The 14,702-nt window shown below is 47.0% G+C and overlaps 1 protein-coding gene across 1 annotated transcript; it reads right to left on the bottom strand.

Moving 5' to 3' along the window:
• Positions 1–776: 776 nt before the first annotated feature.
• On the bottom strand, positions 777–12,333 carry ISCA1 (iron-sulfur cluster assembly 1). Its single transcript, XM_056122540.1, has 4 exons — positions 12,147–12,333; positions 7,340–7,393; positions 4,212–4,317; positions 777–2,220 (listed from the first exon to the last, which is right to left on the bottom strand). Exons 1-4 carry the CDS (start codon positions 12,225–12,227, stop codon positions 2,072–2,074), a joined length of 390 nt encoding a protein of 129 aa, XP_055978515.1. The 5' UTR covers positions 12,228–12,333; the 3' UTR covers positions 777–2,071.
• Positions 12,334–14,702: the final 2,369 nt, after the last annotated feature.

Raw genomic sequence — 14,702 nt, 5'->3', positions numbered from 1 at the left:
CTCCTATGCATCTTTCCAAATTTATTCAGCTTTGTTCTTTCCTTTTCTTCTTTCTCAAGTACTTTGTCTTTTTAGCCTTGGCTCATGTCATTAATCTTCTGAGATGTTGCAAGCAGCATAGCCTTACTAGGAGTGGACTGGAGACAGATGGAATGGCTTTAGTTCTAACTTGGTTACTGACCATGCCACCTGAGACTTGTCAATTTTGAGATTCTGAGACCAGGGGCTGTCTCTGGTCAATGGTAAGCTCTCAGGACTGGTAGGGTGTGTTCAAAAACTCGCCTGAAAACGGCGGATGGTGTGTGTGTGTGTGTGTGTGTGTGTGTGTGTGTGTGTGTGTGTGAGCCCTGAACTTTACACTTGAACAATGCTTGGTCTCTGTTCGCTAAGAGCAAGGACACCACGCTGAGAGTATAGCCCCAAGCACTGGTGTGGCTCATAACCCAACAACAAAAAAGGGAAAATGCCTTCTTGGAGTGCAGTCCAGGCAGGGATACAGGTGAGAATTAAGTGAAGAAATGTTTGGAGGGTGGAAGAAGTGGCTTGGATGAGGCCGATGACCTACAGTAAAATGGAAAGATGAGGATGAAGGAAAGGAATGAGAACACGAGCCAAGAGCTATCAGAAATAGCTGTGTCAGAGGCCGCATGGAGAACACACTAACTTTGGCACTTGCAGGGTCTGACGTGGAAAAATCACAGCAAGCGCTGACTAGTGGTTTAAGTGCCACTATTCCAGCACTGCTTTTTTCAAAGAAAAGGCAACTGATAATCATGGATAGGCACATATTTTATTGACAACTTAACCATTACATGAGTATTGCACAAATTATAAGTGGAAAGACATTTCTATTAATGATACAAACTTATGAACTCTTACCTAGACCTCAGGCCGTGCGCTTATCAGAACTTTAGCAAATACGACACAAAACTCAACTGCTTCAATTAAACACAAATGAGCTTTCAAAAAAAGCTACTTAATAGGTCAAGCCCAGGAAAATCTGTCAATAATTGACAAAGGGAATATGGGCACAAAAATCTAAGGTTTAAATAATAGGGTTTTAAGTCTTAGCAACTGGACGGACGGTGTGTGCATGTTGGATTTGTGAGAGAAGATCCCCAGGCCCTACTTTACCATTACACTGTGACGATGCCAGAGTGATTCCAGGTCATGACTAATCTCTCTTCCTGCTACTCATAAAGTAGCTTGAAAGATGGTGATTTACACAAATGAGTCAAAACACATTCTCACTCAAAATAATTGTGTCGATGTCCAACAAGCTATAAAATTTTCTCCAACAGCCGAATCACTTATTAAGCTTTCCTGATGTCCTCAGCTGCCTGCAGCCCCCCACAGGGAAGTATGGGTAGGCCTAGAATGGTCTGGCTCTGCCAACCCCATAGGCAAAGGTGCAAAAAAGTCCTTCATCTTTTTGCAGGTTCTCCCTTTGGGAGCAAACTCTGGGGATGGGGCAGTTGGGTTTAAGAGACCTTTCATTTCAAAGATTGGTATCAGCTTGAGATCTTGCCTTTGCACATTTAGTGTGGCAAGAGAACTGATTTAAAATAGGCAGGCTGAGGTGTTCTCTTTTCTGCAGTGCAGTTCAAGGAAGCAGCTGTGATGAGAAAGTGCAAAGGCCAGGCAGGAGATGCTGGGTAGGAAAGTAAGTGTCAGCACCCCACGTCAGCAGCCAGGACCTCAGACGCTGAACCTCTCTCATCTGGGGGGGTGCACATTCTGGCCACTGAACACTACTGAGCACAAACCAGTTATTTATGTTTCTTAAAATTCTCCAAGGAAAGCGACTCTTACACAACTGGTTCTAACACAAAAGACACAGAGAGTTATGAGAAAGGGTCAGGCTTCCCTCTGACAACTCAGAAACATGACCCAGAGAGCACTAGCGGGCGTTTTCTGTCCCCTGGACAAATACACCGGTTTTGTTTTCAAATGCGTCACTTTATTTCCTCAGAGGACTCTTTAGAAGCCTTAAGTGGGTGGCAATCACATGATAGTGTCGGCAAGCCTTGGGTCTCCTTCCGGAATGCATGGCCAGAGCCAGTCTGTGGCGTCAGATATTAAAGCTTTCTCCACAGCCACACGTGCCTTTGATGTTGGGGTTATTGAACACAAACTCACTGGATAATTTGTCTTCAACATAGTCCATTTCTGTTCCTAGAAGTGTCAGCTGTGCTTTTTTTTCAATGAATACTCTTACTCCTGGGGGAAAAAAGATCATGTGTTATGTAGAGTCTGCAGGCTTTACAGAAAATAATTCAAAGCACAGTAAACTTTAAATAGTTACCATTAGATGAAAATCAGAGAGGAAGTTTCTAACTCGGTTTCTTTGAAGGGTTTTAGTGTTCAGCCCTGTTCATCTCCTTTCTCACATAATAATTCATACAAAAACAATTAACTTGGGCCAATTATGTGCCTTCTTGGCAAAGCATGCAGTTCGGTAAAGACCAATAATAGAAGTTCTGTTCCCTCATAGGCAGAAAATTCACAATACAAGTCCCTGGTAATGTGGAGGAAAAGGCTGGCAGCTACGTTAAAGCAACTGGTATATTCTTTTAAAAAATATTATTATTCAGAGTTATTTTATTTTTTAATTTATTTTTAATAAAGTTGTTCACAATATTTAATTACATTTAATATTCGAACATCAATCTCATCACCATTATACCTTCCTATCACCATATTTCGAATGTTTTAATCCCAAAACCCAAACCCTGCCCCCAAAGCAGAACTGAAATACTTTACTTTGTATTGCTTAGTAAGAATAATTCTCTAATAATGGTCCAAAAAAGTTTCCTTGGAGGAAAGTATGTGAGGATTGTTATATTTAACCCAGGAGCCATTAAGCCCTTCTGTAAGAGATCAGTAACGTGCTGTTAAAAGTTTGAGCCTTGTGTGCTTATATATCTATATCTGTATAAATACATTTTCCCCTAAGGTTGGCTGTCTTCTCCTTAAACCACATCAAATGTGGCACGCTGCTCTCGGTGGATCAGTGGTGTAAAGGATGAGAGGGCCGCATGGCTGCAAAGGCCACTGGAACGCTTTTCCTCCATGTAAGCAACCGTGTGAAACTATGCAAAATTCTACCTCTTCTTTAAAAACAAAGAGTGAAGGCTTAAGACACTCGATGTACTGACTTCAAAGACAGTACTAACTGCCTCAGTAACCTCAAGTTAGTGAAATGAAGCTGTGGCTAAAAATCAGAAAGTCAGCTAACTGCAAACCTCTCCTGAGACACGAGTCCCCACTGCAAAACCTCCATGCAGTGAAGTGCTTTGAAGCTGAAGATTATGGATCTTACGTAAAATAGGCACTTTCCATTACTGGGCTAGGGGAGGGAGTGGCAGCAAATTAATGATTAAAGCACCCAATCTCCCCGCTTATTTTGATGGTGCTGGGAACTGAATCCAGAGTCTCATATATGCCAGGCAAGTTCTCAAGCACTGCATCCTGGACCTGTAAAACTGAGTCTTTAATAAAGACCAGAAACACAGACTCCCTACAGGGTGAGATGACAGCACTCACTGACAGGTGACACCGTGTACTTCACATGGCACTGCACCATGTTAGACTGCAGGGGGCACAGGAGGGAAGGTACCTGCCTTGCGGATGGCGGTGGCCCAGGTTCAGGGACCCCATGCAGACCAGGGCTACAGCCATAATAGCCCTCGCAAGTGGCCAGGTGGGTATCCTCCTTCCAAAGTAGATTTAGGATCTGAAAATCTTTCTGTGGGACTCAACAGTGTGGGAGTACAGGCTCTGGCCTTCTGAGTTTCTGGTTCTGGTTTGATCTCCAACACCACATATAGTCCTCCAAGCACTGCCAGGTATACCAAACACTCCCTCCCACCCATCCCCTGAAAACAAACAAAAATCTTCCTGCACAAAATAATTGAAATAAGTTTTATCTAATCTTACACTTAGATGTAAAAACAATCTTTGGAGTGAATTTGTCTGGATTCAACTATTTAGAAGATCAATTACAGGCTGTGACTTCAGGCAATATTTAGTCTCTTCAGGCCTCAGTTCCTTTACCTGCAAAATGGGCTCAATTCCATTCCATTTTCAACCTAAGCCTGTGCATAATTCAGTTACTACTTAGAAGTCTTCCAATCCTCAAAGCTGTAACTGTCTATGCCACTCCTACTATTATTACATTTCTAGACTCAGCAAGTTTGCTCACAACTCACCATCTTGAAAAACTTCTTCATCCGAATCTCCTTTTGTCTTGGTATATTCAAGGGTATAAGAGAGGCCATTACAGCCCCTGGTTCGGACACCGACTTTCAGGCCTACCTGAAAAAGCATTGAATGTAAACTGAAATTTTAAGCAGGACGGATTAAAGAACTATATTAAGATCGCTGACCCTCATTATTAGTATTACTTACTCTGTTAAGTGAAAGGAAAAACATAAGCTATCTAGTTAAAAAAATGTCCCTTTATGGAACATATCAAACAGGGAACCAGGGATCCAGGGATCACATATTTAACAAAAAAAAAAAACCAAAACCAAAAACAAAAACAAAAAAAAAAACTATAAACATCATAGCACTTAGTAGGAATCCAAGAAGAATAAAATCAATTACATTAAAAAAAAAAGGGGGAGAGAAGGAAAATCGTCAAAACCTGAAAGCTAAGTCAACATGCAAAATTTTAAAAGTGACCAAACAGCTCTTTGAGACTATCATAGCCTCCCTTAATGTAATTTTCTAACAGAATCTACTGAACTTCTGCTCTTGTTCCCTATCTGCCTTTTCACTTACTTTCAAAAATATTCTTTGTGGCTAGAGAGACAGTACAGGTTTAGGATGCTTGTCGAGCATGCAGTCTCTATCTGGGCTCAAACCCCAAGCATATGGCTCCCTGATTCCTACCAGGAGTGATCCTTAAGCACACAGCCAGGAAGGAGTAAGCCCCGAGCACTGTTGAACGTGGCCGCAAAACTTAAATAAATAAATAAATAAATCATAAAATGCAGACCGATTCTCTGAAAAGCTTCACATGTGCTAGTTTCAGGAAAACAAGTGGCAAGCACATGAGAAGCGTGAAAATGTTAAGTGTCTCAAGTTCTGACAAGCTCAAACATTTGTGTTTTCTTCTTTTTCTAAAGAGAAAGGCGATAGAAGTATGGCTTTATTTGCTGTCAGAGCAACAGCTTATAGAATAGCAGGGAATCTTACATATTCAGCGTGGTAACCAGTCGTTAGTTCTGTGGCTGACAGCGCCCAGACTCCAAAGTCTTCTTTGTTTTTGGGCCACACCGAGATGTCCACTGTGTTTATTCCTGACTTGGTGCTCAATCCTGGCAGGGTTCAGGAGACTGTGTGGGGTGCTGGGTATTGGGTCTGGATCGAGGCAAGTGCCCTACCCACTGTCCCATGGCTCCGGTCCCTGAGACTGACCATCTCAATTCTCCTGCTGCCTGTATGTGCAGAGGCCATCCTGACGGCCCTGCTCACAGTGAGCACAGCAGCAGGGGCCAGGACAAGTGCCCAGCGTGCCAAGGTGACTGGAGGGTGTGAGGGGAAACTGAGGGGATAAACTTTAAATGAAAAAATAAACGGCCTCACTGAAATTCTGAAGCACGTGTGTGTTCCACATTTTTCTTCATAAAAAGGAAGATTTGAGAAATCAGGAAGTACATTAGTTAAGAATGTTTATAGACTAACATAATGAGTATGTGAGAATGTGCCTTTACGTAATGAGTTTGGAAAAGGAGATGAATGGGCCATACATTACCCCCGATGAAGCATTTGCTAGACTCTACGCTTATCAACACAAATATTCCCTCAAATCTCTAAGGCTAACGTCTTTTCTGAACTTACAAATTTTCATCTTTCACAGGTCAGCACCTCAACGGACTGTTAGTCTACGATGGTAGCCGCCTTCATAGGTCAGCCTGGTGGTGACAAGGACTGAACTGGTGTAGGACAGTCCTCTGAGTTCGATCTCCCGTGCTCATTTCCTTTGTACTCTAGACTAACTGTAAGAATGGAGGTGACATTCTGCTGTACTTTAGCATTTAGTAATGCTTAAGTGAATATGGTAGAAACTCTACTGTCATTGTAAGGTGGGCTGTCCATGGGAACCTAGAAACCACCATAGTTAGATTACTAAGCAGCAGTGATCTATCACTTGGGAGTAATTCACAGTCACTGATAGGAATTAGCCACGTGATCAGATTAAGGTGATACACCTCTCACTCTTTTTTTTTTTTTTTTGGCTTTTTGGGTCACACCTGGCAATGCACAGGGGTTATTCCTGGCTCTGCACTCAGGAATTACTCCTGGTGGTAGCTCAGGGGACCATATGGGAAGCTGGGAATCAAACTCGGGTCGGCCGTGTGCAAGGCAAACACCCTACCTGCTGTGCTATCACTTTAGCCCCTCAATTTTTTAATCTAGGACCAAGACCTCTATACATGTATAGGCTGGGTAGGAAAACACTAGGACAATGTGTCTGCTTCACCACACACTAAATGTGTGCTGATGGTGTTTGAGGCAATCTTGAAATACTAAGAACCGCTGGTTATATAAACCAAACTTGTTCAACAGATTTGAAATAGATGAAGTCATAGAAAAGAATGAGGTAGATTTTTATGAATTGATATAGAAAGCTCTTCAAGCTAGGGGCTGGAGAGAGTGAGCAGGGTTGAGGTGTCTGCCTGGCACACTGAAAACCCCACTTGGAATGTCTGTACTGCATATGACTTCACAAGCACCATTTCACTGTTTCTGAAAACAGAACCAGAAGTAAGCCCTGAGAACCTCTGGGTGTAGCCTCCCCAAATATCTCCAATCATAGGCAAAAGAAGGTTAGCACAGCACGTATGAAGTGCTCACCTCTCAGCAGGAAAACTCACACATACACACAAGCACAAACCTAGAATAAGCCAGATGTGCCCTTTAGAGGATGATTTTTGTTTGATACAACTCCAAGTGGGGAGGAGCCACAAGCAGAGTGGTAGAGACCAGATGCCACTAAATATCCTGCAATCCATCCCCAACAGAATCAGCAAGTATTAAGGTTGAGGCACCCTGGTGGAGGTAGATAAAATCTTGGGAGAGGACAGTCCAGTAAGACAGCACAAAGGGCTGGGGCAGGTGGTTTGTATGCCAGAGGCCAGGTTCAACATCCAGTGCCACAGTCCCCTGATCACCACTAGGAGTGAGCTGGGAGCACTGTTAAACGTGACCCGAGAGCAAGCCCCCCCTCAAATCACTCATCGGTAAAAGCATATTCTTTACTGCAAAGTCAATCCTTTATGAAAATGTTTCTTTTTTTTTTTATTACTATTTGCGATAGATTTTTACTTACATGCTCAGGTTTGTCTTTAAGAAGCTGTTTTATCTTGTTTACTGCTGAAGGTGTCTGAAAAAAGAAAACATGTTAACTTTTATTTTCTAAAACTAAGTTATGTTTAAGATGGTTCTGGGCCACACCTGGCAGTGTATAAAAATTACTTTTAGCAGTGCTCGGGGCCCATATGCAGTACAGGGGACGGAACCAGAATCAGCTGTGTGCAAGGCAAGTACCTTCAACATGGTCTTTTAGTTATATAACTTGCATTCTTCAAAATTTTTAATTTTCTTATCTTAATGATTATTCAAATCTACCTTCAGCAAATTCACAGGACAAATTATATTCTGTTCTTGCAAGAGAACTTTAAGAATTCTATACATGAACTCTACTTAATTCAAAGCATTCTCTATTTTCTATCCTTAATATATTTCTTGGAGGGGGCAAGCAAATATAGGAGATAACGTACTTGCCTTGCTTGCAGCCAACCCTTGCTCAAATCTCTGGTACCACATATGGCACCCAGAGCACCACCAGGGAGGTCACACCTGAGTATGGAGTCAGTACTGAGCACTTTCACTTGTACCCTCAAACAAACCAACCTTCCCCCAGCAGCGTCCTTTTCATTTTATTCTCCTTTGTATCAGCTCCCTGTCCTAAGCCCTACAGTATGTGTGTGTATATGTGTATATATATACACATACATATATATATCAAATACATTTTTCCAGGCCACATCAATTTTGTGCTCTTACTACAGCCCAGCAATAGTACTCTGCCTGATGCAGTGATGTTCGGCAGCCAATGTTAAAACACCATTGCTGGCTTGCTTGCTCTCTTAGGTCATGTCTCCCTAGAATACACACTTCTCTGCTTTTTTCCCCACTCTGGAGAAGCCTGAGTTCTCTCTTGAACATGAATTCCTCTCTTTCTCTCCCCTCATGTGTAAGTTTCATTCAACAGAAATTACCTTGCTTCACAAATAACAAAATAATTTTAAAAAAATCACCCTGTATCTCACTGGGAAAAACCAAACATCAGGTACTGTTCTTGTTGATTATGATGATCCATTATTGGGTTTTTTGCTTACCCCAAATAAATTTATTAAATCCATCAAAAATCACTTGGAGAAGGAAGAGTATTAACAACATCAACTTAAAATAAGTTTCCTTTCCAATTCTATCAAATGAGCAGGCAGATTCCTGTATGTGCTAAAATATTGTTTCACGGTACCTAAGAACAAAGTTCATGCATTAACTATTAAAAGGAAAACAAGGATATAGCTGGAGTGAGCACAGTGGAGAGGTGCTTGCCGGCACCATGAATGGTTCCCTGAGCCCCACCAGGAGTGATCTCTGAGTGCAGAGCCAGGAGTGAGCCCTGAGCACTGCTGGGGTGTGGCCTCCTCCCCCCAATCCAAGAACAAGGAGTCTTTCTGGAGGAATTCAGTTTATTCTAACTCAAAAATGAGGAAAAAGTATCACAAAGTCTCAGCATAATGCTGTGTCGAGATCACATTCATTCATCCCTGACCTGGGAGGGGGCTGTCAGGACAAGTCTATCCTGGGGCACTCTTGGTCCATGTCCTAGCTTGCCTACCCTGTTTCCTGTGTGAACAGAACTAAACTGTGCTGAGGAAATATCTGGGAGGAAGGCACTAGGGGCCCAAGAGAAGTCAGATACTGATATAAAGCTGAGCACATCACAATGAAGGCACCATGGCCTTACTGTGTGGATTTAGCTGCTCTCACTACTGTGGCCAGCTGGTCCTCCAAGTTCTCTGTGCTGTCCCTTTAATGGTTTGTGAAATTACAACGAGTGACATAAGACATATGCCACTAATAGCACCCGCTTCCAAAACCCAAGTGTGTGCAGAGGCGACAGAGTCATGAACAGCCATACTGTAGGGTTTTCTGCCCCATCTGATGGGCTCTGCTAGTCTGTGGCTGGCTTACAAAGACTATGAAACCAATGCAGAGGGCAAAGATGAGCACTTTCCCTATTATACACACTATGATTATATTTTACATTTTTATATACACAATGCTTACATACAGCAGAGCACATAAAATATTCAGCTACAAAAACAGCATTTACCAATAAACACACATACATTCAGGGCCAGTGTGACAGTACTCGGGATAGGGCACTTGTCTTGCATAAAGCTGACTGAATTCAATTCCCAGCATCCCAGATGGTCCTCTAATCTCCGCCAGTCAAAAATAATTCCTGAGTGCAGAGCCAGGAATAAGTCCCGAGCACCACGGGTGTACCCAATGCCACCCCCCTAACACACATAATTTATAGCCTAGATTCTAAAAGATTAACATCTATTTTTATCTGACACATCATAATACATATTTACCATTTACTGAGTACCTGCTATGTGCTTGATTGTTTATATGCACCATTATTACTTTTTACAATCTATCATTAAGGTAATAAAAAATAATCTTCACAGTACAAGCAATGAAATTATGAGTCCCAAACTTCAACAAAAAACTTATTGGGGTTGGAGAGATAGCACAGCAGGGCGTTTTTAAGTCTCATGCCGCCTTCCCTGGTTCAAACCTAGCACTCCACATAGTTCCCTGAGAGTTCCCTGCACTACTGAGAGTGAACCCAGAGAGCAGAGCCTGAAGCACTGAGCACTGCTGGGCCTGGCCCCAAACAAAACAAATTCTTACGTTCAATAACTACACCTACTCTATCTCACGGTGTAACTGTTGATGAGCATATCATGCATCCTAATCTTGCATCAAAGGTAGTTTGGTAATAAATGATTAATATAAGCATAATTTCTTTTTAAAAAAAAGGCTTCTCATAATGGTTGTAGTCTAATTCTTTTTATACATAAAAATGTGTGATGATTATGCAGTAAAATTAATATACTTAACCAACCTCTCAGTTGACAGTCAAGTTACTTCCAATGACTTTCTGTGTGCTATACCTTAAAATGCATATTTACATTTTTACTTGTTACTGTTTAAAGGGGCTGGAGCAATAGCACAGCAGGTAGGGCCGCTGCCTTCCATGAGGCCGACCTGGGTTCAATTCCTCTGCCTTCTTGGAGAGCCTGGCAACCTACCGAGAGTATCTCGCCCACATGGCAAAGCCTGGCAAGCTACGTGACATATTCGATGTGCCAAAAACAGTAACAAGTCATGGGGTGGGAGAGATATTATCCATGGTGGTGGAAAATGGGCACTGGTGGAGGGATGGGTATTTGATCATTGTATAATCGAAACCCAAGCACAAAAATTTGTAAATCTACAACTATACCTCATGGTGTTTCACTAAAAAAAAAACAAAAACAACAACAACAAAAAAAAACAAACCAGTAACAAGTCTCACAATTTGTTGTGAGACATTACTGGTGCCCGCTTGAGCAAACCAATGAACTGAACGACAGTGACTGTTCAAAGGTTTTCTGCTAGTCCCTTCAATGAAGAATAATGCCTTATTGAGCCCTGATGTATTAAACCAGATACCACTTTAGTTAAGTCCTAAGGCACTCAGTATACATAATGAACATATCCTCCGTTTATCATTTCACTATGACTCCAAGTTCGACTACATTAACCAGTGCTGGAGTATGGTGGGAATTGCAGGAGGAACCTCATTTCCTCAGATACTGTCTACAGGTTTCTCTACTACTTTGCTGCCACTGTCACTGTCCTCCCGTTGTTCATCGATTTGCTCAAGCGGGCCCAGCAACGTCTCCATTGGAGACTTTTGTTACTGTAGTGATCTAAATTCCTATAAAACATTCAATCAAGGAACCAGATCCGGTTTGCATGAAAGTGTCATCGAAGTCAGTCTGAAAGCAACCATCCTCTCCTAAATTAACATCAGTTAACTTAAAAATGTAGTTTGATGTTAACCTATGTAGTTGTTGACAGTGAAATGATGCTTTCCTTTCCCAGCGTCTTGCCGGCTACACAATGCACTTTGTAAACATTGCAATGTCATTTACACATAGAGCTGACATGTATTTCTGACCAGTCTTACTGAATTAGCTGTGAAGTTTTTCTACTGTTACCTGTCTCTGCTCGTTCAGCCCTTGTGCTGCTTTTGCCCTTAACAGAATATACTATGGCCAAAAAGGGCTTGTGAAAACTACAACGATCTACTCAAGGACCAAAATGACCTTCAGTTTGTCCCGGAGGCCAGCGGCAGGCAACAGTGCTGGCCTGGCCCTCCCCCTGGCTCCCGCATCAGGGCCCGCAGGGCACTCCTGGAGGCCATCCGGGAGGCGGCGATCACACATCCGACTCCCATCAGTCGGGAAGAAGCCAGGGAGCAGAGCAGCTCTGCGCAGGAAACGCGCTCAGCAGGGCTGCGGCGAGACGCCCGGGGACTGGGCGGGGGCGTACCGGGCACCAACTCCCTGACCAGGCTGACCGGGCAGCACGACCCGCAGTGAGAGCGAGCCCGGTGCGGGGCCGGGGAGGACGACGTGGACGGCCCGCGGCTCCCCGGGGCGGCGGGGAGGCGCTGCAGACCAGTCGGGGCCTGCACGAGGGCCAGCGCAGCGGCGTGACCCGTCACCCACACCCAGCCCGCCGTCCTTGTCCGAGGCAGTAGCCGAGCGTCCGCACGCGCCTGCGCACTCCCGCCACGACGGGCCCAGTCCGGGGTGGCGGAGGCCGAGCGGCCGCGCGCGCGCCTGCGCCTGCGCACTTCCGCCGCGCGGCCGCAGTGCCTGCTGGGAAACGTGGTCTCGGCGCAGAGGCCGCAGCGCTGCCCTCGGGGCCGACCCGCGGGCTCCTGTCGCAGAACCCGCCGACCGCACGGCTACGGACCCCCCGAGCGTTCCGCTCACCAGAGTCAGGGCGGCCCGCGTGGGCTGCAACTTGCGCTTGCTCACGGCCCGGACGGTGGCCCGGACTAACGACGCCGACATGGTCGCCGCGGCGCGCCGGGTGCTCGGGCCGGAGCGAGGCCACCTCAACCTCTCTCCATGGACACCGCGGGCGCTTTGACGCCACAGGCTGCGCGCACAGCGGCCCCGCCCCGCCCCGCCCCGCCATTGGACAGATGGCGTGAGTGACAGTCGGAGGGCGGGCCGCGGGCCGCGGCAGAGACCTCCAAAGCTGTCGGGCCCCGCCTCGCCCCGCCATTGGACAAACGGCGTGAGTGACAGCCGGAGGGCGGGCCGCGGGACCCGTCGTCCCAATGGCGTCGGGCCTCTCCGGTCTCGCCATTGGACAGACGGCGTGAGTGACAGCCGGAGGGCGGGCCAGGACAGTTCTGCCCCCAGTGACGTCGAAAGCTGCGAACCTTGGACCCGTGGGGACCTGGCCGCCGCCCTCAGCGAAGGGCAGTTTGGCGCTGCCCCTGCTCGCTGCGACCCGGTTCCAGCACGCACTCCGTGGGGCCCTTGAGTCACAGCCAGGGAACCCTGGGCACCGTTGCGGCTCCCCATGATCAAGGGACACGGCGACACGGGCGCGCGGCACCTCTCCGGGTCTGGGCACGGGGCGCGTGCCCGCCTCTGCTGGGCCTGGGCACGGGGCGCGTGCCCGCCTCTGCTGATCTGGGCACGGGGCACGTGCCCGCCTCTGCTGGGCCTGGGCACGGGGCGCGTGCCCGTCTCTGCTGGGCCTGGGTACGGGGCGCGTGCCCGCCTCTGCTGGGTCTGGGCACAGGGCGCGTGCCCGCCTCTGCTGGGCCTGGGCACGGGGCGCGTGCCCATTTCTGCTGATCTGGGCACGGGGCGCGCGCCCGCCTCTACTGGGCCTGGGCACGGGGAGCGTGCCCGACTCTGCTGATCTGGGCACGGGGCGCGTGCCCGTCTCAGCTGGGCCTGGGCACGGGGCGCGTGCCCGCCTCTGATAGGCCTGGGCACGAAGTGCTTGCCCGTCTCTGCTGGGCCTAGGCACGGGGTGCGTGCCCGCCTCTGCTGGGTCTGGGCACGGGGCGCGCGCCCGCCTCTGCTGTGTCTGGGCACGGGGTGCGTGCCCGCCTCGGTGGAGGTCTGGGTACGTAGAGCGTGCAGCCTCTGCTGGGCCTGGCCACGAAGCGCGTGCCCGCCTCTGCCGCGGCCCACCTGGTAAGGTCTTCCTGGGCCAGGCTGGCCGCCGTGAGCAGAGCCCATGCAGGCGCCGCAGGGGCTGAGCGAACCCTCACCTAGCGAGTCCTGGTGGTCTAGCAGACCTTGGTGCAGGAAAGCCTGACAGCTCCAGGGAGGAGGTGGCCCAGCCTGATCCAGGTGTTCTCCCCGCTGTGACACGCTGTAGTGGACGTGGGGTTCCTTTGCACGTGCTAGCGGGAAAAGGGCAGCAGAGCTGTGTGGAGCTTCCTGGAGACTTTCAGTGCTCTGCTGTGGGTAGGACGCCAGAGAAACGTTTCTGAGCATTTTAATTCTCTCTGGAGAGCCCGTCTGCAAGACCAGGTGCAGACTTCTCTCCCTGCTAAAAGGCTGCACCTGTAAGATGATTCTCTCCCAGCTGCTGGCGGGGGCATTTTGACTGCTCAGGCCCTTATTTAATTTAGAAGAAAGACTACGTGATACATTACAAAGCTCCCTTAAACCTACAGACTGTGGGGCCGGAGCAATAGTACAGTAGGTAGGGCGTTTGCCTTGCATACAGCTGACCTGGGTTTGATCCCGGTATCCCATATGATCCCCCAAGCACTGTCAGGAGAAATCCCTGAGTGCAGAGCCAGGAGGTAACCCCTGAGCATCACTGGGTATGACCCAACAAGCAAAAGAACCAAAACAAAACAGCCCGATAGACTTCACTGTCAGGTATCATGAGACAGGTCTGCAGGGCCACAGTACTAGGTATACATCTGCCCAGACCCGTCTTGCACCTCATTATGATCCCTGTGACCTGTAGGTGGGCGAGGGATAATAAATGTTTCAGCCTGTGCATGCATGGCAGTGAGAAAGAGGTGATGTGTGCAACGCTAGGAAGGATGAGAATTCAGTGCAATTTACTGCTCAAAGGAAAGCCAAAAATCTTCTAAACACCAGCTCTATAAAACACACCAAAGCACGGGTAAGAATTCTTCGCAAGGGAGGCCCAGGTTTTGAACTGTCTAGCTAGGTTGGCCGAGATGGGACCACGCCCACAAAGTGAACATGATCTGAATTTTCAACTTGTTTAGCTCTTTTGCGTATAAGTGCTGACTCACATAAACAGCTGATCAGTGAATGGGAGTGTCTGATGGTTATTTGAAACTGGACTGGCATAAGTCCCTGAGATACGTTGGTATGTTAGCAGTCTTCATGACTAAGAACTGCGGGCTCTGTTATCTCAGAGTAGCAGCTGTCCCTGCAGTGTCCAAGTGATGAGGGTGTGGGAAATGCTGAAGGAATTGTAAGCTGCGATCACTTTCATTTCACTACACCAATTCTGGAATAACAGTCATT

The sequence above is a fragment of the Sorex fumeus genome, unplaced genomic scaffold, assembly GCF_029834395.1.
Source record: "Sorex fumeus unplaced genomic scaffold, SorFum_2.1 ptg000046l, whole genome shotgun sequence".
In the NCBI taxonomy this organism is placed as follows: domain Eukaryota; kingdom Metazoa; phylum Chordata; class Mammalia; order Eulipotyphla; family Soricidae; genus Sorex; species Sorex fumeus.
Note: the sequence above shows the minus strand (reverse complement) of the source record. Positions and strands in the feature narration are given on the sequence as shown.

Excerpts from the sequence above, each read along its gene's own strand:
- ISCA1 (XM_056122540.1), bottom strand. The coding sequence starts at position 12,227 with ATGTCGGCGTCGTTAGTCCGGGCCACCGTCCGGGCCGTGAGCAAGCGC. Across the intron at positions 7,394-12,146 it reads CGCGGGCCGCCCTGACTCTG|ACACCTTCAGCAGTAAACAA; the intron begins GTGAGCGGAACG and ends TTCTTTTTTCAG. Across the intron at positions 4,318-7,339 it reads TTAAAGACAAACCTGAGCAT|GTAGGCCTGAAAGTCGGTGT; the intron begins GTAAGTAAAAAT and ends ATGCTTTTTCAG.